The sequence below is a fragment of the Falco cherrug genome, chromosome 2 (assembly GCF_023634085.1).
Source record: "Falco cherrug isolate bFalChe1 chromosome 2, bFalChe1.pri, whole genome shotgun sequence".
In the NCBI taxonomy this organism is placed as follows: Eukaryota; Metazoa; Chordata; class Aves; order Falconiformes; family Falconidae; genus Falco; species Falco cherrug.
The window spans coordinates 29,759,914-29,783,495 of NC_073698.1; the positions used below are offsets into that span (position 1 = coordinate 29,759,914).

General features: G+C 40.3%; 1 protein-coding gene across 5 annotated transcripts in view; it reads left to right on the plus strand.

Moving 5' to 3' along the window:
* Positions 1 to 4,190: 4,190 nt before the first annotated feature.
* Positions 4,191 to 23,582, plus strand: part of INTS6 (integrator complex subunit 6) — a 45,605-nt gene continuing 26,213 nt past the window's right edge. For 3 of the 5 annotated variants that reach the window (XM_055701467.1, XM_055701471.1, XM_055701470.1), the window contains exons 1-3: positions 4,298 to 4,737; positions 4,981 to 5,058; positions 5,855 to 6,004. In XM_055701467.1, the coding sequence (XP_055557442.1) occupies positions 4,627 to 4,737; positions 4,981 to 5,058; positions 5,855 to 6,004 (339 nt within the window). In that variant the 5' untranslated portion in view covers positions 4,298 to 4,626. Of the gene's footprint in view, positions 4,261 to 4,297; positions 4,738 to 4,980; positions 5,059 to 5,854; positions 6,005 to 23,582 lie in introns of those variants that run through there. The other 2 variants (XM_055701468.1, XM_055701469.1) reach the window with 2 other exon arrangements.

The window sequence follows — 23,582 nt, forward strand, 5'->3', positions numbered from 1 at the left end:
GTATGAAAAGGTAATAAATTGAAACTCAATGGTGTACAAAGATATATATTTAACGATAAGCAGTAACATAAAATTAGCCAATGGAAAATATAAGACTTAAACAGGGGAAAAAAGTTTAACGGTCACAATCTACAAGGCTACAGAATGGTATTCTAAAGGAAGCTCTGAAAATTTTACCTTTGTCATTAAAACCCGGGCTGACCGAGATCTTGACATATTCTTTGTGAAACAATTCTTTATTGAGGAGAAAGCCAATTAAAAAAAAAAAAGTTATACTGTCAATTTTAGATCTCAGACCTGCTTGAAGGTCTTTAGCATAACATCTTTCATTCAAGCTTGCAGTTTAGGACAAAATAAGGCTAACACTGTGTGATAACACAACAAAAATATCACAAAATTGACAGGGAAAAGAAGCTGTTCAGGGAAAAAAAACACAGTAAAAGCAAATGATGCCAAAAATGCTCTTCAATTTTTTTGATATGATGTTTTTTGAGGTATATTTTCATACTTATATTTGAGTTACGATTTATTGACTTAGCATACAAATTTAAATTGGAACTTGCATTTTTAATATCATCTTATTTGTCCCCAACTGAACAACACTCATTCTAAAGACCAGAAAATCAGTACCTTTAGGCATACACATACATCCATGCTTCCTCATGGATGCACAGCAGATAACAAACAAAAAAACGTATGAAAGTAGCTGGAATCTTTTGCATCATCAGAACAGCAAGAGCATTCCTCCAGACAGAACCATGCTGAAATAATTCATCTACATTTAGGAGAAAAGGTAGAACTAGCTCATTTAGACCTCACATGGGGTATAACTTTGCCCACCATGTAAAAAAGCTGAAACCAAAGATGCATCAAAGTGACAGCCTCAAGCTCTCTCCCTGCTCCTCTGTGTCAGCTCTACCAGTAATGAGCATAAGCACTAGTATCACTGGGTTTTGTTCCTTCTTAGCAAAGCTCCTATCCAGATTTATAAATGTGACTCTGATGGCAGTACTAGCCATTAGAACTCTTACATCAAGAGGCTGATACACACTTAAGGCTTAGGTTGATTATCTATCTTTGAAAGAATCTTTCTCAATATTAATAAAATTGGCCCACTCCCAGGAGAAAAGTACTAATGCCTACCACAGACAACACACATCCAGCCTTGATTCTGCCCTATAGGGGATCTAATAGAAGATGCACAGGAGCGGGAAGAACTGAATGTTCCGAATGGCTTCAAAGATAACAGCAAAAAGCAAGTACATACAGAAAAGTACAGTAAAGTGGTTTTGCTTGTATAAATCCCTCTGGAACTGTGTATAAGTTTTGTCTGTGGCATTCTTCTATCAGTGATAATCACAAAGGCTGAGAAGAATAGGGGTAGAGTGTGCCAAGCTACTTCGGTCCCACCTTCCTCTAAGGTTGGTAAGAAAATGCCTGCATGCCTTCAGCTTGCAGTTTTCCAAGTTGGTTCAGAATTCATGCTGCTTTATGACCGATTCTACCATTATGAGTGATTTACTGGCAACAAAACTTAAAAACTCCAAATGACCCTCCAGGACTTATGCAAAATCTCCATGGCCCAGGCTGCCTTTCACCATGACACTTTCCTGCTACAGCAGTGACTCTAAAATGCTGTTTTTTCTAGCACTTTGGAGAAGGAATCATTCCAGAAGCTTCCCATTTTTAGGGTGCTCTCCAAGAAGATGCATGACTCTTGACATGTAAAAGTGATGCTGTTTTTATTAGGACAGTCAATGAAACATCAGCAACATACAAACGAGAAAGAAGATGGCATGTCTGAAGGATGTGCCTATCTCAGAGATTTAAAAGGAAGCCAATTAGAGGCCGACATCATACACTTACTCAACATTATTCCCAAATGAAGTTACTAATCCCAAGACACGACTGGTTAAAGCAGCACTGCAGCCTTTACTTAACAGCTTGAATCCCACCACCTTAGGGAGAAAATGACTACTCTAGCAGCAGCCAGTCTTGCTGACCTTAGGAGCTGCAGAACATACCTGCAGCTTTCTGTGGGGAGCTGAGGGGAAGAAAGGTGTCCCAAAACACCTCTGTAGAGAGGAAATGGCTGCAAACCAAGTCTCTCTGATAGTCCATATATTCTACTGCATAACCGGGGCTGGCATGCAGCTGGATTCCAGGGCAACCCAGCAACGTGACCTCTGTGGCACCTGCTAGTTTGCTTCCTCTGACAGCAGGGATTCAGATTCACTGGCAGAACCTGGAGCAGAACAGCCTTGCTTCTGCTCTTAAGACACAGCACCACTGCTGGAGCTCGAACACTGAACTACTGGAAAGATACAAGCAGCTCAAGAGCCACTGGATGCACATAAGCTTGGCCACGCTTCCCACCACTAGCAGGATCCACACTGAGAAATACTCAAGAGTAAAAGATGTTGCTTCCAAAGAAACCCAGCTGCTGTATCTTGGTCTGCACCAATTGCAAAGATTCCTGCCCAGCTCTCACAAAGTCCTTGAGATTGGAGATTCCATAATGGCCTTGAATGATGAACTGGGCTGAAAAGAAGTGGCCCTGACTTCATCCCAGTGCCTGAGAAGGGATGGCACGGGTCGCAGATGCAGCGCCCACAGGAAAGCCAAAATAAGCTGCTTGCAGGCATAAGAATGCATACCAATCTGTAATGGAAATACAGTTATATCCCTCCCTCTTCCTAGAGACTAAATGCTAATCTTTCATTAGTCTTAAAAAAAAAAAAAAAAAAAGCCCAAACCAGCTCTTGCCTAACAAGACAGAAATCCTGCCTGGAAAAGCAAGATGAATCAAACCAGGACACTGGCAATTTTATCTTGAGAAAAGGAAGGAGCACAGTGGCTTCATACCTTCTAGTGCAGTGGTGGGAGCACATCAGCTGGATCATGGGGAAAAAAAAATAAATCAGTCAGATGGGAAACCGAGCAATCTCCTGGACAGATTATATTAAGAAATGGCTCTGGAGTTACTGCTCCACGGTTACAGGAGCAGAAACAGCTGAGACTCAATTTTTTTTTTTTTCGGGGGGGGGGAACCCAAAGCACCAAACAACTGAGAACAGAGACCTTTTTCATTAATTGGTTGGAAACACTCCACAATTATATGGTTTATAGGAAACAAATCTGGAGTGCCTTAGTGTGGATCAAAGAAACATTAGTGTTAATGTCTGCCTGGACGTAGGGGAAAAGGTCACAGCTAGGGCTAGCCGGTTTTTTTCCTTTTTTTTTTTTTCTTTTTTTTCTCTCTCCCTGAAAGCATCGAGTAAAAGGCTAGACCACGTCTCTGGGAATTCACCATCAAAATGGTACCGAACACTTTTCCCCATCCTAAGCCCCGTGGAGATGACAGACGACGCCAAGCACCGCCTGCCAGCGGCCGCTGTAGCCGTGGCCACCGAGCCCCCCCCCGGCACCAGGGCCGGAGCGTTCCGGACTGCCCTCGGGCTCCCCAGCCGCCCCCCCGCCGAAGGGCTGCGGCGGCCCTCAGCGGCGCACAGCGCCCCCCGAAGGGCGTCCTCCGCCCGGGTGAGGGGGACGGACCCGTGGGGGCAGGAGGGGACGGACCCGCGGCCCGGGGGCCTTCCCGCAGCCTCAAGGCGAGCCGCGGCGCCCGCCCCCTCCCCCCATGACTCACCCGCCGGCCCGCCCGCGGCCAGCGGGGACAAACCGCCAGCGCCGGAGTCGCCGCCCCAGCCACCGCGGGGAAGCCTGCGGCGGCCCGCGCTCCCGCGGGGCCTCCCCCGCTGCCCTCCCCGAGCGGCCGGGTTACCCCCCACTGCCGCCCCAAGACAGGCGGGCTGGGGCAGGGCGCTACCCCCGCAGGACGCCTCACCCCAGCGCCCTGGAAACAGCCCAGCAAGGGCGGCAGCGGGGTCGGCCCGCCTGAGGAGCGGGGCCCCCCGCCCTGCCCCGCGCCCCCCGGCCGCCCGCCGCCACTGCGCCTGCGCGGCTGCCGCGCTCCGCCGCCCGCTCCGCCGCCCGCTCCCCCCACCGCCCATCTCCCTCAGCGGCTCCCGCTGCCCCCCTCCCCCCTCCTCGGGAATTTGAATATGCTAATGAGGCGGTTGCTAGAGCCCTATGGTGGGGCCGGGAGGCGGTCACGTGGGGCGGGGACGTGTCCTTCAGGGGCGGGCCCCGACCTGCCCAGGCTGCCTTAAAAGCGGGCGGCGAGCGAGGAAGCGCCTCAGTCAGAGAGAGAAAGTGCCGGGGTGGTGGGGCTGCGGCTGCTCCGCCTGAAACTTCTGAGTAACATCAACAGGGGGAGGGGAGGGCGGGCGGCGGTGGAGGAAGGTGGTGGTGGGGGGAAGGTTAGCAGCAGCGCAGCCCTATCCGCCTCTCCCTCATAAACCAGCCTGTGTTGGGCTGAGCAGGCCCCTCACACAAAGGAGGGCAGGGCAGGCAGGGCTGCCCCCCCCTTCCCCCCCGCCTCGGCAGAGGGGCAGCGGGGAGGCGCCCTTCCCCGTGCAGAGCACTCACAGCCACTTACTCCTCTCCTGTCCCCCGTCTTCTTCTCTTCTTCTCCCCCCCTTCCTCCCACCCCGCCCCGCGGTGCTCCCCTCAGCCCCCCGCCCGCTGTCCATGTAGCCGCCCGGCCGCCGGCCCCTCCGCACTATGCCCATCTTACTCTTCCTGATAGACACGTCCGCCTCCATGAACCAGCGCACCCATCTGGGCACCACCTATCTGGACATAGCCAAAGGCGCTGTAGAGACTTTCATGAAGGTACCGGCTCTGCCTTGCGAGAGGAGGCGAGAGAGAGCGAGAGTGACTGCGCGGGGAGGGGAGGGGGAGGCAGGGCGCGGGGGGCTGCCTGGGCCGGGGGCGCGGGGCGAGGGCGGGCGGGAGTGCGTGTGTGTGCGGGCAGGGAGGGGTGGGCAGGGCCGGGCCGTGCCGAGCCGAGCCGGGGGGGCTCCGGCGCCGCCGCCGCCTCTCGGCTCACCCTCTGCTTTGTCCCCCGCGCCGCAGCTCCGAGCCCGGGACCCGGCCAGCAGGGGAGACAGGTACATGCTGGTCACTTTCGAGGAGCCTCCCTACGCTATCAAGGTAACCCCCGCTCCCCACCCCCCCACCCCCGCCGCTCCCCCCCCCCCCGGCCTCCTTCCGGCCCTTCCGCGCCGCCGCGGGCCGCTGCCGGCGGCCGCCCCCCCGCCCGCCTCGCCCGGGCTGCCGGCGGGCCGGGGGAGCTCGGCACACACGGGCTCTGGCGGCGGCGGCGGCGGCGCTGACATCAACATGGCCGACATTTTTTCCCTGTGTGGTGTGTGTGAGCAGCAATGAACTGTGGGGGATATTTATTCAAGTTGGAAGAAGTGACAGCAACTCCAAGGAGAGTTCAGCTTGGAAGGGGCGAGCGGGGGAAGGACCGACTTCAGCCCGGAGAGTCCGGACTCGGAAGGGGACGGCACTTCCCTCAGCCCCGCCGCGCGGGGGGGTGGGGGTGGGGGGACGGGACGTACGGGGGGGGGGGGAGGGGGCGGTGGTCCACATGACACAGGACGGTGAACCTGTTGGAGGTCGCTTCGCAGTGCAGCTGGCTTCCATCTGGGAAGGGCTGTGGGAGAGCTACGTAAATAGCTGTAAGGTTTGTGCATCGGTGACTTCACAGAAACTTACCCCGTGGAACAAATCAAAAATCTTCATTTTATACATGAGGAGCTCTGAGGTTTAAGAGAAGGACGTCTTTTCAGGCTTCATGGAACGACACTAAATATCAGTAACTTCAAAGGTGTTTTGTTAGCATTTGTGGTGAGCTGCATGCAGCAAGGAAGGCACTTCGTAGCCTAACAGGAAAGCGGAGCTCATATCTGGAGAATAAGTCTTCTCACATTTTTCTTTTCAGGCTGGCTGGAAGGAAAACCATGCAACGTTTATGAATGAACTGAAAAACCTTCAGGCAGAAGGACTTACGACACTTGGCCAGTCCCTAAGGACAGCTTTTGATTTATTAAACTTAAATAGATTAGTAACTGGCATAGACAACTATGGGCAGGTAGGTTGACTATTAATAGGCAGAAAAATCGTAAACCACAAACTACCTAGAGACACCAATTAGCTAGTTGTCCAAGTGGCATCTTCATGAAATATGCAGTATGGGGTCTTCTTCATAAGTAAGCAATGCTCAGATAGTTTGAAGAAATGCAGTTGATGACTGTAGTTTGGTAGCCAACCTTTTTTTTTTGTAATTTTAGTTACTCCTCAGTTTTTATACTGTGAGGTAGCCTTCAAGTTGACCACCTAATATAAACTGTTTCTTTTTTTGTATCCAGTCTATGTTTCAGAACCTTAGCTGGTGAGCCTGGTGAGGTCATGAAATCTTTGCTTTATCTAATACAGTACTATATAATCAAATAAGTACAGTTGGGAGATGGGCCTTTTTACTAACAACACTGCATGTCCAAAAGTAGGAATGGAGCACAACTCTTTCAAAATGCTTTCTTTCCAATGAGCTTAACACAACTTTTTACTACATACCTGTATTTTTATAAACCTGCCTGTTGTATCAGAGCCTTGAGAAGCTGTGCTTTTCTAATGTCTGTTTTGCAGCTGTCACTTTAAAGCAGGACTTTTTCTTGGGTTGGGCTCAGTAGTATGAGTTGCTAAAAGACAGCAACTCTAGGTTAAAAGTGTGCTTTAGGAAGCGTTATGCAGTTCTTTCTGGCACTGGATCAAACCCTGGATTTGTTTTGCATAAGGGACCTTACTAGTATTGGGCAAAGTATATAGTGTATTTTTCACGTGGGATGTACCAGCTTGAATCTCCCCTTTTTTGTTTGTTGTTCTCATGTAATGTTCCCTCTACTATCTGAGGATTAGTTACTGCTCTTGGTATTTAACATGGGAATGTGGTTGTGAAAATAAGTCCCCTTTCTCCCCCTCCCCTTTCCAGTCTAGGCAGAGGCTATGTGATAACATGCCATGTTTGTTTGGAAAGGAAATTTTAGTCTCTCATATTGCATTTTATGGCTTTGCCACTAGATGAGATCAAGCAAGCCTAAACATTTTTAAAATGCCAGTTTAGTGATGAAACTTATTAAAAAAACCCCAACCAAACAACAAACCCAAAACCTGCTAGTTCCACACACAGGTTTTTTTTTTTGTCTATTACCATCTGCTGTCCTCTTATACATCTGTGTGCTAATCTTCCCCATTTTCTGATGTTTTTGTTTAGTTAAATGAGCTATATGAAGTTTTTTGAAACACCAGAGTAGGCGCACAGATGAAATACTTGCTCTTTCCCATTGCTACTGATAATTATAACATTCTAATTAAACCCATGTCAAATAATTGGTTCTAAGTGAACCAGCAGTGCTCAGCTACTCAATCAAGTGGGTAGTTGAGTTGTCATGACTGTTTTGACTCACTTGTAGTGTTCATTACTTGCAAATAGCTGTTCTTTTTGTCGGTGGAGCAATGACTTTGATCTGTTTTGGTTACAAGTCTGTATCGGGGCTTGAAACCACCCTTGCTTATGCATGTTTTTTGCTCTGTTCCACATGTGGAGCAGGCTGTTGAAGAGGTGTTCACATGTGCAGTCAGGTGACTAAATAGAAATTCTAACTTTTTAGTGTCTGCAAAAATAGAATATATTGCAAGTGACATGTCATCTGTAACTGAAGTCACAGGTTCCCATTTTGGCTCTACTAATTTAGTAGTGGGTTTTCATATATTGGATAAAATTCTGTAGTACTTAACTGGTCCTTCAACACTTGTAGGATGAGATCCAGGGCAGTTAACTTTCTTCACATTCACTTTGGCCTTTGAGCACTATGTCATGTTATCCTGACAACTTCCTGTTGTTCCTGTCTACTACCTAAAATTTGCTCGATAAATGGGTATTTAAATGTACATGGTATGAGAAACTTACACATTCATCAGGGTAATAAAAGTGATCAGAATGCTCAGTTGCATTTGAAGTAGTTTTCACTCAGAACATGAATTGATGATTCACTTTTTTGAAGCAACTACAAATACTAAGACATAAAATAGTAGTTAACTAAAATATAGCAAATGTGTTTGAAGAGTGATTATCTTAGAGCAGGAGAAGAGAATTTTTTAAAAAATGCAACGTTTAGATTATCTTAGGTGTGGTGTTACATGAAGTAATAAATCCAAACTTTTATTAAGGTTTTCTCTGGGAATTTTCTCTGGCTTAACATTTTTTGACTACCATCCTTGTTTTCTGGTGTATTGACAAGCTTCTGAGATATTTGCTAAGTTCCACTTGTTTCACATGTATGAATTGTAAAAGAGATTTTTACTATACAAATGACAAGACGTGATACAAGCTTATGGGATTGTTTGGTTATGTCATCCAACAGCATGGTGTCTTGTCTCCCTGCTGCGTATGAACTGTTTGTTTAAATGGCAGTGACTCACCATACTTGATTTCTTTCAAAGTAGACCAGAGTTCTCCATCAGCTGACTTCCTGAACAAGAGTGATGGCTGAACGGTCATTCAGAAATTGAGGAAAATCTCCTGCTTCATATTTTATTGCAATATTAATGTTTGGATTTTTAATATGAGAATTTATCATATTACTTTTTCAGTAAATACATACTGACTCAGTTGGTCGTGAAGGTTGAGTTACCAAGTATACAGCTGCATTAGCTGATCACAGTATCTCATGTTCAGATCTTAAAGGGACACTGTCAACACATTTAGGTTGTCAAGAACCTGGAAGACTTTTTCATAAGCTGTTTCTGATATTAATGTTACGGTATGGCTTTATAAACTCTTAGTCTTGCCTAGGGTTGTTAGATCCATGTTTTTGTGAAGGTTTTTGTCAGCAACAAAAGATTTTGGAAAGTACATGTATTTTAAGGTGACCATTCCTGTAATTTTTACAGCATCTTCAGATTGATAGTGTGTATTATATTGCTTGAATCCAAGAATAGTTACAGGGTTCCCCCCCCCATAGTATGCTTTGTGCTGATTATGATAGCAGAATGAACCTTCGAATACGGTGTCAACTTTTAGCGTTCATTAAAAATAGTGGTCCTTTTCACCTCTGCATTTTTATGGAAAGCTTAGGAAAAAATAGAGGATTTGGACGTCTTCAGGAAGAAAACAATTTAAACACATTAAGTCAAATCGAAAAAAACATTGTAGTTCATTAACCCAGTTTGTACTTGGCAAATTGACTTATCTTTATCATGTTTTCCCCAGTTCAGCTTCTCCATTGTTTCAGGTAGTCTGAAATACTGAGCCTTTCACTAGCAGATTTTCTGTCGTCTTGGAATACACTCCTAAATCTTATAGCTATGGCTTGTTCAGCAGCACGTGGTGTAGTCACAATTCAACTGAGTAGTTTTGAGTGAGGCAAACATGCAGCTGGTTATAGGTGATGGAAGGGTTAAATACTAATAGATGCATTTCTCTGTGGAAACAGAAAACACGAAAAATGTAGCTATTATAATACAGTACACATGTAAACAGATGATTGAATTGAACCATCTATGTACTTCAGTTATTTGCAGTTTGTAGTGAAGTTTCTAAGACTGAGCTCTGAATCTAAGGTAGGTAAAGTATGTATCAATGGTGTTTTGATACTCATGTGCAAAGGACCAACACAGCTCCCTACCAAAACTTGAATCTGAGGGATGTTTGAAATTGCTAAAGCTTTGATTCTGTGATACTCCTTGTGTTTCTTCTTGCCTATTGTTATTTGCATAATGAACGTCTCTGATGATTTTTTTTCAGCAGTATTGCATAGAATGAGGTTTCAGAGGATAAAATGTACATACCTCAGTGGCTTTCAAAGCAGTTGAGTTGATATATCAAGGTATTTTTCCAAAATTTTTCAGGGTGAAATTTCATGTCAATATTGTGGCTGGAAACAGCATTTTTTGTAACAGTAAGCTTTTTATGAGCTTTTAATCTCACAGGAGTATCTTGTACATGTTCTTCAGCATCGTAATAATTATTGATACAGCAAAACTGGCTTAGAGATGAGTTTGACTTTTAAACAAATTTGATATAACAAAAGACATGCTAACTTAGTTGTTTTGAAACAGAAAAGGCAACTATAATGCTCCTGTAATCCAAGCGGACTTGGGATAGGTATTTTTAATTCAGTGATGAATAAGTTACTCTCTGGATTTAGACTAATGCAAGAAACACTGTTTTGATGACTTACCAGGACGTGTGCAGTCTTGGTGAAAGCCTTTTTTTTTTTCTGCAGTGCATTTCACATATGTACAAAAGCATAAGTAAGAAATTTTAAGGCAAACTGAAATCTGAATGAAATTCAGCGGATTAAGAATATTTTGGGAACTTAAAAACATGCTAAGAGCTGGAAAGACCTATTTCTGACCTCAAAGTTGGAAGGTGTCCTGTGTATAATGGCACTTATTTTGAATGCCACCTCTTTTTTTTCCCCAAGGGTTTTAGTCATACCTTGTATCACCATCAAACAATTCAATTTTAGGTTAACTGTTACTTTTTAGTTTTCTCAAATATGTGATTAAACCCATTTGTAGCTACAGTAACATTATGGCTGATGAGTTCACACAATAAAACTGTGTTGATCTGTAGAGATGAGCATGTTTTACCGTAATGGCTTAAATAGTATTCCAAATACATGTAAATAGCATATCTAGGAGATCAGGTCTAATTGTGCTTGTAGGCACACAACAGCTTTGATTTTAAATCACACATTGTAGACTGACTCCTTGCTTACATACTTTTCTGTGTCTAAGATATGCTGAGCTTAAAAAAAGCCCGCTCACACTTAGAAAATATTGTCCCCTAACATTGCATGCATTATGCTTTTGCAGTGCTATGTTATGTTTTCTTTAAATTTTTGAGCACTTTCGTTTTCTAGTTGTTTTTTTCAGGATTGTTACTGGATTTCCTTGCTTCCAGAAGTCAAAAACCTTTGAGCATGACTTCTGTCTTGGCATTCTGAGGTCATAAACACTGCACTGGAATGGCCTGTGTTGAATGTGCATCCAAATTTGGAACCAAAGTTTAGGTTAGCATTTCCTGCTTTGTCATGCTGGCACGGTTGCACCGGCAGTTTGCTTCTCATGTTGGTGGAGGCAGAGGTTTGCGCTTCTATACCAGCTTTTCCATTCTCTCCCCACCCACCCCCCCCGACCAACCAAATGGGAGAATTTCAGACAGTAGAAAACAACATAGCAAGCTTAAACATGGCAATGGCAGAAATGCAAAGAGGAGAGGATTTCTCAGTCTCCTGTTTTCTGTGGGATAGAAATGGTTTTAATGTAAACCTGTATGCCTGTTAATGTCAAATAGCTATATGTGAAGTGCTGATGAAAGTCAATCTTTCTCACCTCCTACATGACAAAATTAGGCATATTGCTTCCAATTTATGCTTTTTAGGCTGCAGCCTTTCAAGAGTGGACAAGATGGCATGTTTAAATGTTTGTAGTTTTTAGTTAGTTTTGTTTTACAGTATCCTTTAATGAGAACTGTGGCAGGCATTGTTGCAAATGTTTTTTCATGTTGTGAGATGCAACTGTATGCCTTTCAGCCTTGCCAGAGCAGCAAAGTTCACTGAAGGTCTCAGTAATAATAATGACATCAGACTTCAGTGTTTGTAAAATCACTTGTCTTGTTATAGTCTAATAGATATTTAAAGAAGAATTTAAAAGTTAAAACAAGCTTACACAGAGTACTTTGTTTTTTCCAATGAAAAGGATTTCACAAATCTGTTTCACTAGCAGAAAGAAGTGAGATACTTTGTCATGTTCTGAATAACAGATATGCTTTGATCTCTTTGAAGATTTAAGTGCTCGCTATTTCAATACATTTTATTTGGAAGGGGCAATGCCATAACATGTTCATTGTAGCTTTGGTTTTTAGCAGTCAGGTGAGCAGAGTCACACTGCCAAAGCTTAAGCAGATGATACAGGTGATGCTTGAATTCACTAAATGGTCATCAGAGAAAGTCTTGAGGACAGTTAGGAGTACCAAAATTTTATCTCTTGGCTTGACTTGTGATGTAGAACAGTTTGTGCCTCAGGTCATCATAGGCTCCTTAGATGTACTAGCTTTCTTATTTGTTGAAATGTGCTTGAAGGTGTGTCTCATAGTTGGAGTATTCTTGTCTTTTTGAAACATATTTGCACTTCAGCACAGCTAATTGTCAGGGAGGCAAAGCAAATACATGTAAAGAGCCAGAAGTTTGGTTATCTTGTAAAGCAGAAGTATTTATTTTTTTTTCTCAGTGTCACCATCCTTATGTTTATTTTCTTTAAGCTTTATTGTCACTTTTCTTACAGAATAGTTACCTTCAGTCATGGTTTTCTGTTGTAGACAGTCCATATCTCTGAAGCTTGTAGGGAAGAACTGTTATTTGTGCATATGTCTGAATTTTAATTGAAGTCAGACTCAGTTGAATCTGATTGTGTTGCTTGAGAGTCTTACTTGCTGCTTTTTTTTGCTTGTAATACAAACAACACAGTGAGTTTTTTAGTTCATAGAATATACCTATATCTGCATCTCCCACTTGAACATGATAATGTTTCCACTTCATGTTGTGATTTTTAGCATTGTATTATCTGGCCCTTTTTTCAAGCTGCTTTCACCGGTTGTTTATGCAACAGATTGGAATTCCATCTAATTTGTGAATGAACTCATATCAAACATCCAATTTTCATTGTGTGATTATGGTGCTAATTTGAATTGTCCAAAGTGTAGACCAGTCTTCTGTAGAGAAAAAATAATTCTGCAGATAGGAGATAATGATTGTATGTATATTTAGGATAAATCCTTCATATGTATTAGAACACACTTGATTTTTTTTACGTAAGTTTTCTGATGATCCTGTAGTATATTTGTGATGTCTATGAAGGATATCATATGTTCATTAAGTGTTTTCTATGTATCAGCATATTTTTACTATTTTAATTCTGAATATTGACAGCAAACAGGATTTCAGGTTTTTATTGCCTGTATATTTTATTGAAAAATGAAAGGGATGTATTTAGTCATTCTGGTACTGTAAGGTTGACCCCAAATGGGCTAGATTTTTCAAAAATGTATAGGCAATTTCAGTCTTGCATTAATGAGAAATCAAGTATCTGTTATCTAAGCACCTATTGTTTTCGTTCTAGGGATACTGCCGCTGCCTCAGTTAATTTATTTGCCCTAGCCTACATAAATCTACAGTCACTATAGATTTAAGCCTAAATTTTTCCGGTGGGGAAACTAGGTTAATGCCTACAGCTGAATTAAAACAGGGAAGAAGTTGCTGGCTGCAAGATATGATACTAACCTTAGTAGGAATGTTGAATGACTGTGACTGGGACACTGAATATGTAAGACTTCTGGTTGTATGAGAAGACAGGAGGATTTTTCTGGTCCTACTCTAGTTACTCTAATATGTGTGGCAAGTGTGGATCTTGCAGCACTGCAGTAGTAGATAACTAGAATAGCAGATAAGTAAGTGCTGATTTTGTCTAACAGTTCCATGGCTTTAACGTTGGAGGTCTTTTAGAAACTTACCTAGCAGTAACTGGTGCAGGTGAAGTCTCCAGTATGTGGTTTTGACAGTGATTCAAGGACAAAGGTATTGAAAGTAATGCTTGATGTAATCTTGTTGACTTGGCCAGGAAACTTTTACCTGAATAATCACATTTAGTGTCTGCTCAGTGTAGCCACTCCCATTTCCTGTAATTTATAGGGCTTTTTCTATCTACATGGAACTGCTACTGCTTGTGGAGAGCAGGGTGTTAATCTGATTTCATCCAATAATAACGTTTGAGGCTGAATTACCTGAATACACTGTGTATTTTGTCAGTGTAGTCTTGAGCAAAAAGCTACATTGAACAAATTCAGAATGTTTCTAATTGGAATCAGTTTAGGGCACTGACATTTTTTTTTGATGCTCAGCATACAGAATATGAGCAAAAAGTGGCTTCCTCTCTTCCATCAATATTTGCCCCCGCCCCCCGGCTTTGAATCCCAGAATACTGACTTGATTGTATGTATCTATATGTAAGACATAACCAGCCTAGCTGCCTGCTCTGCTCCTGAATTTACAACCACTCAAGTGCTCATAGTTGTGCCAAGACTTACTTCAAGTTGTGAGTGTGACTTCATGTAGTAAAATAAATGATTGATTCAGATCCTTAATAAGCTGGACTATGAACTATAGTGGTTCAGGAACCTGTTTTAAAACAGCTAAGTTGCTCCTGCTGTAGTGGTGACAAACTCTGGGAGGGAGTTGTGGGAGAATCTTGGGGCAGTTCAGAAGAATTGCTGTCACTGAGCTATTTTCAGTCAGCTTGGTAGTACTCTGGATTGGTAACACCCCAAAAGGTGGGAAGAATTTTGTATACAACTTCTTGGCTTTTCCCCTTTGTTTTTTGGTGGGGTTTTCATGTGTGTTTTCCCTACCCCGTGTGCTGCCAGCTGTGAGATTCATTACCCTTCTCCAATATATGGAGAACAGAGGCCTGGCTTAGCACTGTGAATCGCAGTGACTGAGCTGGGACCAGCTATGTAAAGTCATTGCTGTGAAGCAGAAAGGCTGCAGTAATTAGGGACTTGACCCAGGGCTTGACAAGGTCAGTTATTTTTGGAATTAAACATTCAGAAATATTTTTAGGAAATGCAATGGAAATAATCTTTAAACTCAGATTCTTTGGGGCTGACTTTAAAATTTTTTGGTATGGATGGTGGTTTTAGCTTTTTTGAAGTTTATGAAAGCTCAAATATAACCTATTTTTAGTAGCTTACATTTACTATATTCAGTTAAATAACTTCAAAAACTACTAGGATTTGTTGGTTGTTTATCCAGTTTCAGATGATTAACAGTAGGGATTCATTTACTAATCTGTAACTGGCTGATAAGGTGCATCTTTAACTGACGGTTTCTGTTACCTTAAAAATAAGGTACAAATGTGATCACTGTTGCTTTGCTGCTTGTATATTTCAATTTAATGTAAGGAAAAGTTAAAGTTCTTCCCTTCTTGGGGTTATGTATCTGTCACATCAGTGCTTATGCATTTCAAATATCAGTGGCTTTTTGTTCTTAATTTCAATGTTGTTCTTCACCGCTTAATTACTTGCTGGCGTTCACTATATATGAAAGCTATTCTACATTTTTATTTTGAGAATGTCACATAATTGTGAAAGATTCAAGGACTGAATTGTTTTTGAAACTTACCAAGGACCTTATCTAAATTGGAGCACTTAGAAGTTAATCAAGAAGTTATCCCTTATATAATATGTTATTTAGAACTCAATTAAATTTGTTCTTAGATGAAAGAAACGGGGCAAACCTTTATACTAAACCAGCATTTTTGAAACTGTGACTTAGTGATGTTGGAAACTGTGATTTAGGCACCTGAAGACATCACTGTATCTTGAGATTTTAAATCTGATGTCTTCCTAAATTCTACCATATATTCGTTGTTCCTTTATTGTTCAGTATGAACATAGTCTAAAAATGCTTCCTTGGCACACATCCCTTGTGTTTTCACATATGCGCTATTCAATATGGAGATTCTGTATTCCAAAATGATAATTTATTGCATTGAATCTCCTTTTCAGGCTGCTTTGGGTAGCTTTTTTGGTTTTCTTGCTGTTAGTTTTGGTTTTGTTCTTAGCACAAACTTTGAGTAGAATTCCAAAATGACTGAAGTTTTTGCAATTAAATAGTCTTTAAGCAGTACATTGAGTGCCAGACTTGGAAACCCAGAATGTGTAAAGTTATGGGCATCCATAAAAATGATACTAAGCATAGAGAATTTTTGTTGCATGTTTCAAGATGGGTATGTAATGAAATCATTGCCTATAGAACACAAACTTGCAAGCTCAGGCAAAGCAAGCAGCTGATATGCCTAAATATATTTTTATGATTTTTTTTTAGACAAAGGATTTGTCTTTTATGCAGTTCAGATAACTGTTTTTTCCCTGTAGTATTTTTAATTGTAGAAGGGATATCTGACTGGATCATCGATTTTTTTTTTTTTTTTTTTTTTTTTTGCTGTAGGGCTTTCAGACTGGGAAGGACAAGTATAAGATGACAAGTTTGGAGCTTCAACAGTTAATTGAAGCCATAAATGGTTATTTTTAAAATTGTTTAGAGCAAAGTACTGAGGAGCAGATTACTTTTTTCATCCCATTTATTTTCCCTAATACCTTAAAGTTCCTTTTCTTAAATGGAACTTGCATTGCCTGTGTTATAGACATAGTGGTTGTTTCAAAAATGCTCCCTTCATTTTTATATTCTGTAACTGGTGTGCTGAGGAGTTTGATTTCTGGCTTGGCTTTAGGAAGAGTCTGCTGTTGCACTTGTGTTCTGCTTTGAAAATCTTCTGGTAACTGGTTTTTTTTTTTCCCCCCGTTTAAATCTGTGATTCATTTGTTCCAGTCAAATACCAAAAGCTTCAGTTGTACCACCAAATCAATGTCCTAACTGCATGTGCAAAAATAATTTTATCTACTGCTAATCTGTAGTGCTGGTAAGGGATGAAGCAAACCCCATGTAACTACCTTGTAATCCTCCATGACATTCCGTGTAAGAAACCATGATTAGTGCCAGTCTTGGGCATTGTAGTAACTGTTAGGTATTTGTAGTATAGTTAACTAAAGAATTGTCTAGGACATGAAAAATTACTTTGCCTATAATAACCTTGCTGTAGCCTGTAGGGAAGGACAGCTGTACATAGCTGAATTTAGGTTTTGGAATCTTCTCACCTCATGGAGAAAAGTCTTTTTTGGTAGACTTACTGCAAAACTGTTGCCATTGATACCCAGACTTTCCGTGTGAATTGAGTGCAGGAGAAATTGACTGCTTGAAGAGCATTTTCCATTTCCTTGGGGGAAAAGATGGTGAGTTAGTGGAAGCATGAGTTCAGACTTTGATATAAATTCTAGCAGACTCCCTTAAAACTCTTTATTTTTAAGGTCTTCTCCAAAACATAAAATAATTTGACATAGAATACTATTTTTCAGCTTCAAAAGAAAAGGGAGTGTGTGTTTAATACAGTTGAATGTTTGTGGCTGAGCCTACCAAAAGATGGGCAATCAGCAGCAAAAAAGGTAGAAGTGGAATGATGGTATGTGCTGTCCCTGGTGTCGGGAAACCATGAATTGTTGGATTAAATGCAGAGTCAGATCAAGAGATTAGGGTTCAGTGACTGATTACTACTTATTTGTGCTTATGCAATAATTTAGACGTTTTTGGTATACACAGTTTTAGAAAAGTATTTACTTGTTTCTATGTATTTCGAAATAGTATTCAAACAGAGCATGCCTCATGTTTATCTTCTTGTTACTCATCACCTCATACAAGGATAGATTTTATTAACTTGTGCCCCCTCTGCTGGCTACTTTTCTAACTACAAAGTAAAAATTCAAGTTTACGTAGGTGAGGTACTCTGACGTGTTATTTTGGCTGAACATCAGTGTAGAAAAGTCCCTTTAATGGGTGTAAAACTAAACCAGAAACCACATGAGTCCTAATCTGTGTGTCAGTGGTGGTGTTGAGAGGTGGTGTTTTCATAATGCATAGTTATTATCAGGGGCTCAGTCAGGACTCCTTCAGTGTTTCTCAAACCTGTTTCTTTCCCTCATCATTAGCTGAAACGATTTGGTGTTTTTACCCACCCTGTATGTGTATATTTTTTCATATACAAATGAACAGAAGTATCTATGGTTCTTGGGGGCTATGGAGGACTACACTTCAAACTTCTAAAACCTACTATCATCTGCATTTCTGGTAGCAGTCATTTTCTCCTTAAGCTGTAAGAGTGCTCTGCTTTTGGGTGCAGTAAGAGGCTCTCTCAAATTACCTTTAACAGGTGATGTCTTCTCGGCTGCCTAGCATGAAGGGGAGGTAGAGCGTAAGTTCTCCCATCTTGGATACTGCGGGGAGAGCTAAAAGGTTTCAATGTTATTATAGAGGATGTATATCCATAATGGAGATGTTTGTGGAGGGAATTAGTAATAAGAATCTTCCCACTGACCTGCAGCCCTTTCAGAAAAACACTGGGCATTTTTCCTCAGTGGTAGTGTAATTCCTGGAACAGTGTTTCATTAGGTTGTTTTATAAGATTCCGATCTGTGACTGATCTGGCATCTGTCTTTGCCATTGATCAGGAATCAAGGGAGATATCTGTTTTATATTAAAATTTCTTTTATGACTTAAACTTCATAACAGACTTCAAAACACTTGTATAATACTCAAGCTATTTAGTGTTGCTTTCATTAAACTTTCTTCTGAGGCTTCTGAGAGTGATCTTGAAGTACATCCACTGTGCAGTATCTGGTCATCTACTAGTAAGGCAGAATTGCTAATACTGCAAAACTGCATTATCTGTTGCATAATCAACAGCATCGAGGGAATATATAAAAGTCTTACAGACAGCAAAACAGATGAGTTAACGATTTTCTTTGTGCGTGAAGCCTGGCTTGTCAGAGATCTTAAGCCCATACAGAGTTCCAGTATGTTCCTCAGCTCTTACTTACTCAGGCTGAAATCACAGAAGTCTCTCTGACACTTCAGTGGTTCCCATTCGTGGGGTCAGTTTCTATTCTAAAACAGCCGTAACAAATAAATATGGTTTCAAAGCTGTTTTTTATCATGCATGTTCAGTCACTTTGATCACGCTATGATGCAGTTCAGAGGTGCTGTACTTTTCAGTCTGGCCACAGAATCATGGACTTCTATGGCATATCCTGTGAGAAGTTGGTTTTATCAAAGCAGATATTCTGGTAGAACCTGACTGCCCTTTGTGCACTTCCTCCCAGCATACTTTTTTTTGCGTTCCGGTAGATCAATGTTTTATGGTGTGTTTCTGCTAAGTATTAATTAGGTGATATGCAGTGTAGCTTTATCTGGGAAAGCTTCCATTTAAAAATATTTTGCTTCTTACCAAGTAGTAGAAGTACATAAAATACAATTGATTCTATGGGTCTTCACAGCTGTATTGATTGGTTCTGCAGCGATAATAAAAATAGTCAAAGTTGCTGAAAAATGCAAGTGGGACAAGTAAGCTGCACAAGATGCTACAGTTTTTATGCAGCTGACAAACAGAGCATAGATAAAGATCTGTATATTTGACTGATAGTCATCTGCCTTAAGCAATGAAGGGGAAAGTCTCTAATAAATGTTAAATTAATGTTTTCAACTTTTCATGATGTTGCTAAAGCGTAACTGAAGTTCCTAACATACAAAAAGCGAAAACTACAATGGATCTGGACCATCCATTTTAGTTTGTTGCAATTCAAGCTCATTGGTTTGGTAGTTTTTAAAATGTTACCAGTTTTTAAAAAGTACCTTTAAAGCTAATAATTTTGCTATAATTTTGATGACTTAGATTTAATTTTAAACTATTGTTTTTCAACAGTGGTTGCTCACACTCTTAAGAGCATTTATGAGAATCTTCACCTTTTAAATTCTGAAAAAAATTATAGTGCACTTTTGTATTTCCTGGTCAGATAGCTAAATTTACTGGCAGTTAAGGCTGATAACTTGTGAAGATAAAAAGGCTTTGCTGAGGTAATAGGATGTGTGATGGATGTGCAATACAACTTTGGTTAAATTTCGTGATTTACTAAAATGAAAGCATACCTTTTAACATTTGATCATGAACTGAAAATGAGGTTTTCCCAGTGATTACTAATGTGTTCTGTTAAAAATATGCACTTTATTTCAGTTGACACTTATTTGCAACTTCTAGCCTTTCTTGGGCATGAAGCTTTTGTACTACATATTTCTTTTTATAGTAGTTGCTTGTTGAACATGTCATTCTTAGTCTCTGACTTGGCATTTTTTTGGTCATGTTTCTACCTCAGCTATTTCTTCAGATTTTCAACACTTCTGACTCTGAAATTAATATTTAAATGTGTGCATTGAGATAACAGTAGTCTTAAATCGATCTTCTCTTACTGCATGTATAATATTGTGTACTTGCACATCTAAAGGTCTCAATAGCCCTTGAATTGCTTTACCTGTACACTTTGAAGAATAAAAAATAATCCATGAATGTATTAGTCATGCTGAAACTCATTGCTAAGATTACTTGTCAAACTGAATTCTTAGTTTTGAGAGTCTTAACCAGATAATAATGTGTCTTGATAATTTGGTATACTTCTGGCTTGATCTGAGGCTCCATCTGAGAGCATCACACAAGCTGGGGTGGGCTGGCTGTGCCTCTTACTGTGACCCCATGTGAGTGCTGTGGAGCTCAGTGATGCTCACAGCTCTGTATTTGGTTTGGGTTTTTTTTTGTTTTTAGGGTTTTTTTGTATTATCTGAGCACAGAGCTAGTTCAGCTGGAGACTGATGAAATGGCAACCAGTGTTAACTGAGTTGCTTTGTTTCGGATCAAGTAGTTGTGAAGCTGTCATTGTTTAGAAGATGTGTGTTGTGTAACAGGTAGGTTTTAAGGCTTTGATATTCTTGCTTGTTCTTTTTTAGCGTAGCAAGCTTGCCCTGGTATTGATGCTGATTTTTAAGTAACTCTATTCCAAAAAGAGGTCTGTGGGGTTTTTTTGTCATCTTTGTGCATATATGTCCTTGAAAATGTGGATTTTGGGTAAACGAATAAAGCCCTCTTGTATACCACATAACTTGGTGGTTGAACAGGTTGATCAGTCCTTAAAACCTTAGGTGCTTCTTCCTTAGTACTTCTTTCACCACTGTTAGGAACCTTCAGAGGGAAAAGTGTATTATTGAAAATAATTTGCAGTCAATTACTCTAGCAGCTATTTAGACTGAAAAGGATACCAAATGAGCCAATTTGCCTACATGAGGCAATTAGCTGAAATCCCAGTGGGAGCTAGTTGCTGCTGAATTTTCAGCTAGAAAAATAAGTAATATTTAGTTTTTCCAAAATACTTGTTTATAAGCAAATCTATTTAAAAAGAAGAGCTTAAAATAAAAGTTGAAAATACTTTTCAGTTTACTGTAGCCTGAGTAGTAAATTGGCATTCAAACTGCCGCAGTTTAAATATAGCAGTTGAGTTTCTAGACTCTTAAGATGTTTATCCACTATCAGTGGTTATAAGCTGTCTGAAAACAGATATCACAAGAACAGAAGTAGCTTTGCTTGTGTGCTTGTTAGAATAGACCTGTATAATGCTAGCTTAAATTGTGAGCGATGACCTTATGTTTCCCAGGGTATTGGTGCTGAGGCCACATTGATCTTTACCCTAGTCACTTTAAGAACTCAGCATTTCACACTTCCTCTGCTTCACTTTCCTGTGTGGGAATGTAAGATGATACTAAAGTTAGCTGCTGTGGATTATTTTTGCTTTTGAAATGAACAAAACCTCTTGGCAATTAGTTAGTTGTCAGAGTAAGTTGTAAACAGGCTTATTATTTACACCTTGGTATGCTGAGCTGATTTTGAATGCATTTCAGCATACCTGTAAGCTGCCAAAGAGCTGGCAACATGCTCTGTCACCCACTGTTTCACTGTGTAACTAAAATAATTGAGCTCTGCTGAATTGATTTCCTATGCATTCAGTCAATGGTGTTACAATGTATTTTGAAGAATATGGTATTTCTCAGAATTCAAAGTAAATTCAAAGTGTTTTAATAGTATATTTTAAAGGAAAAAGCAATAGAATCTAATTTCATTATCATGGAATTGGATTCATTAGATAGAAATAAAGTTCTAAACCAGCAATTGACAAAACTGTGGTTTTGTTAAAAAACTGGTAACCAAGTCCTCTGGAATTTCATTTCACTAAATCTACTGAAACATCTCTGAGAGCTTATGTAAATGGGGTGTTTTGGTGTTTTTTTAGGAATATCTGACTTAATACTGGTGTTGTGTGCCTTCATATAGCTAAGGTGAGAGGTGGGGTCAGAAGAGTCAGTGGTATTCTTTAAGAATTAATGACATGTAAATTTTTAGTCAAAAATAGTGAACCTCAATAACAGGCATTTTATCTGACATTCTTCCTTGAATATAATCTAATGTTGTTTCTGCTCTTTTAGGTGGAATGTGGATCTTAGTTCATGTTTCTGAATTTCACGGAGCTGTGAACCTAAGTGCAGCTAAGTGAACTCAGCTCTGTTCGCTTGTCTTTAAATAATTCAGTGGTGAATTGTGTACTCTGACTTGATTTCATAAATTCTTTCTCTAGAAAGGATAATACTTATAGCTGTATTGATGAGTTGATGAACTTGAGATTACTGCATTTTTCACATCCAGGTAGTGAAGAAAAGATTTCAAGGGGAAACTTTCCATTTTTGCTTAGAGGTATGAAGTACTCTGCAGCAGTGCACTGCTCATATTTCCATACGAGTTATCCTGTAGGTGATACCTGTGGAGTTGCGAGTTACCTTGTCTTTGGGGTCAGTGATTCTCAGTGTAGCTGTTACCCTGGCTACAAGTGAATGTTGGTTTTGTTCTGGTAAAGAGATTCTTGTTGTTGTAAATATGTTGCTATATGAGTTGATTTTTGACTTAGTATGTTGGTGATCATCCATCGTACAGGCAAAATGCACGTGAAATTATGAAAGATACTGAGGATGAACTAATTTCTCCCTTAGACATTTTTCCTGGGGGAGCTCAAGCTTAGAATTTCTTGTTTCCTTCCTTATGATTTCATAATAATTCTAAGCCTATAGGGTTTAAATTTAAGGCTTAAATTTTACATGGGTAAAATTGAGAAAGATTGTAGTTGAAGTACACCAGTGTTAAGATAATGAGGATGCATGGATAATAGGGGTTGTCAGAGACTAAATTTTTAATACTTATATTTCAAATTGGACCAGAAAATTGACCTAAAGTGTTGCTTATGACATTCTAAATATAAAGTCTTGTTATTTTTATCAATTGTTGATTTATATTTACAATCATTTATTAGCAGTAGGATTAAAGTATTTTTATGTTCAGTGTTCATGAGAACAATATCCTTTTCCTCTAGTTTGAAACCCTGCTTTCAATATTATTTCAGTGCAATGTAATTAGCTTCCAGCTGATGTTTTGCAGTTGTGGTGAACTATTAGTTGGTAGAATAACATACCATAACTGTTCTTCAGAATTAAATGAGGCTAAATATTCTTAGGAAGTTATTTTAATTAAAATTGAGTGTAGTTTGAGAGTACTTTAAATTCTTGAGTAATTGTTTAAATTGAATTATGAACTAGCTTAGCTTTTCTGGGAGAGATTTATCTTTACTTTTTAATATTTTTTGTCTGTAGTAATGGTATGCTATTTTCTAAAAAAATTAGTATTTTCACTAAGGTTTGAGAAAATGCTGAGCAAATCTAATTTTTCTGTTGGTGTATAATTGACCGCTGTAAATGTGGTGTTGCCATTTCAAACTGGACATTCCTCACCAAATACATTTCAGATTGTTAGGTGATGTTTCTGTTCGAAGCATGCAATCAGTAGATGATACTTTGTATTAAATGTGTTCTAAAAAAAAATTAAAAGCTCTTTTTCTAAAACCTATTAGTTTTCTCTCCATATTTTTAGAGTAAATTGTAAGCATTCATGAGATAGTTTGCCTTTATAAGTAGAACTAGGCTGTGGGTCTACATGTATTTTTCTTTGTTCTTTTCTGAAGAAGAAAAATGATGCCTTAAGCTTGGCAGTAGAAGAGTAGGACCTACTAAACAAAAGGTGGT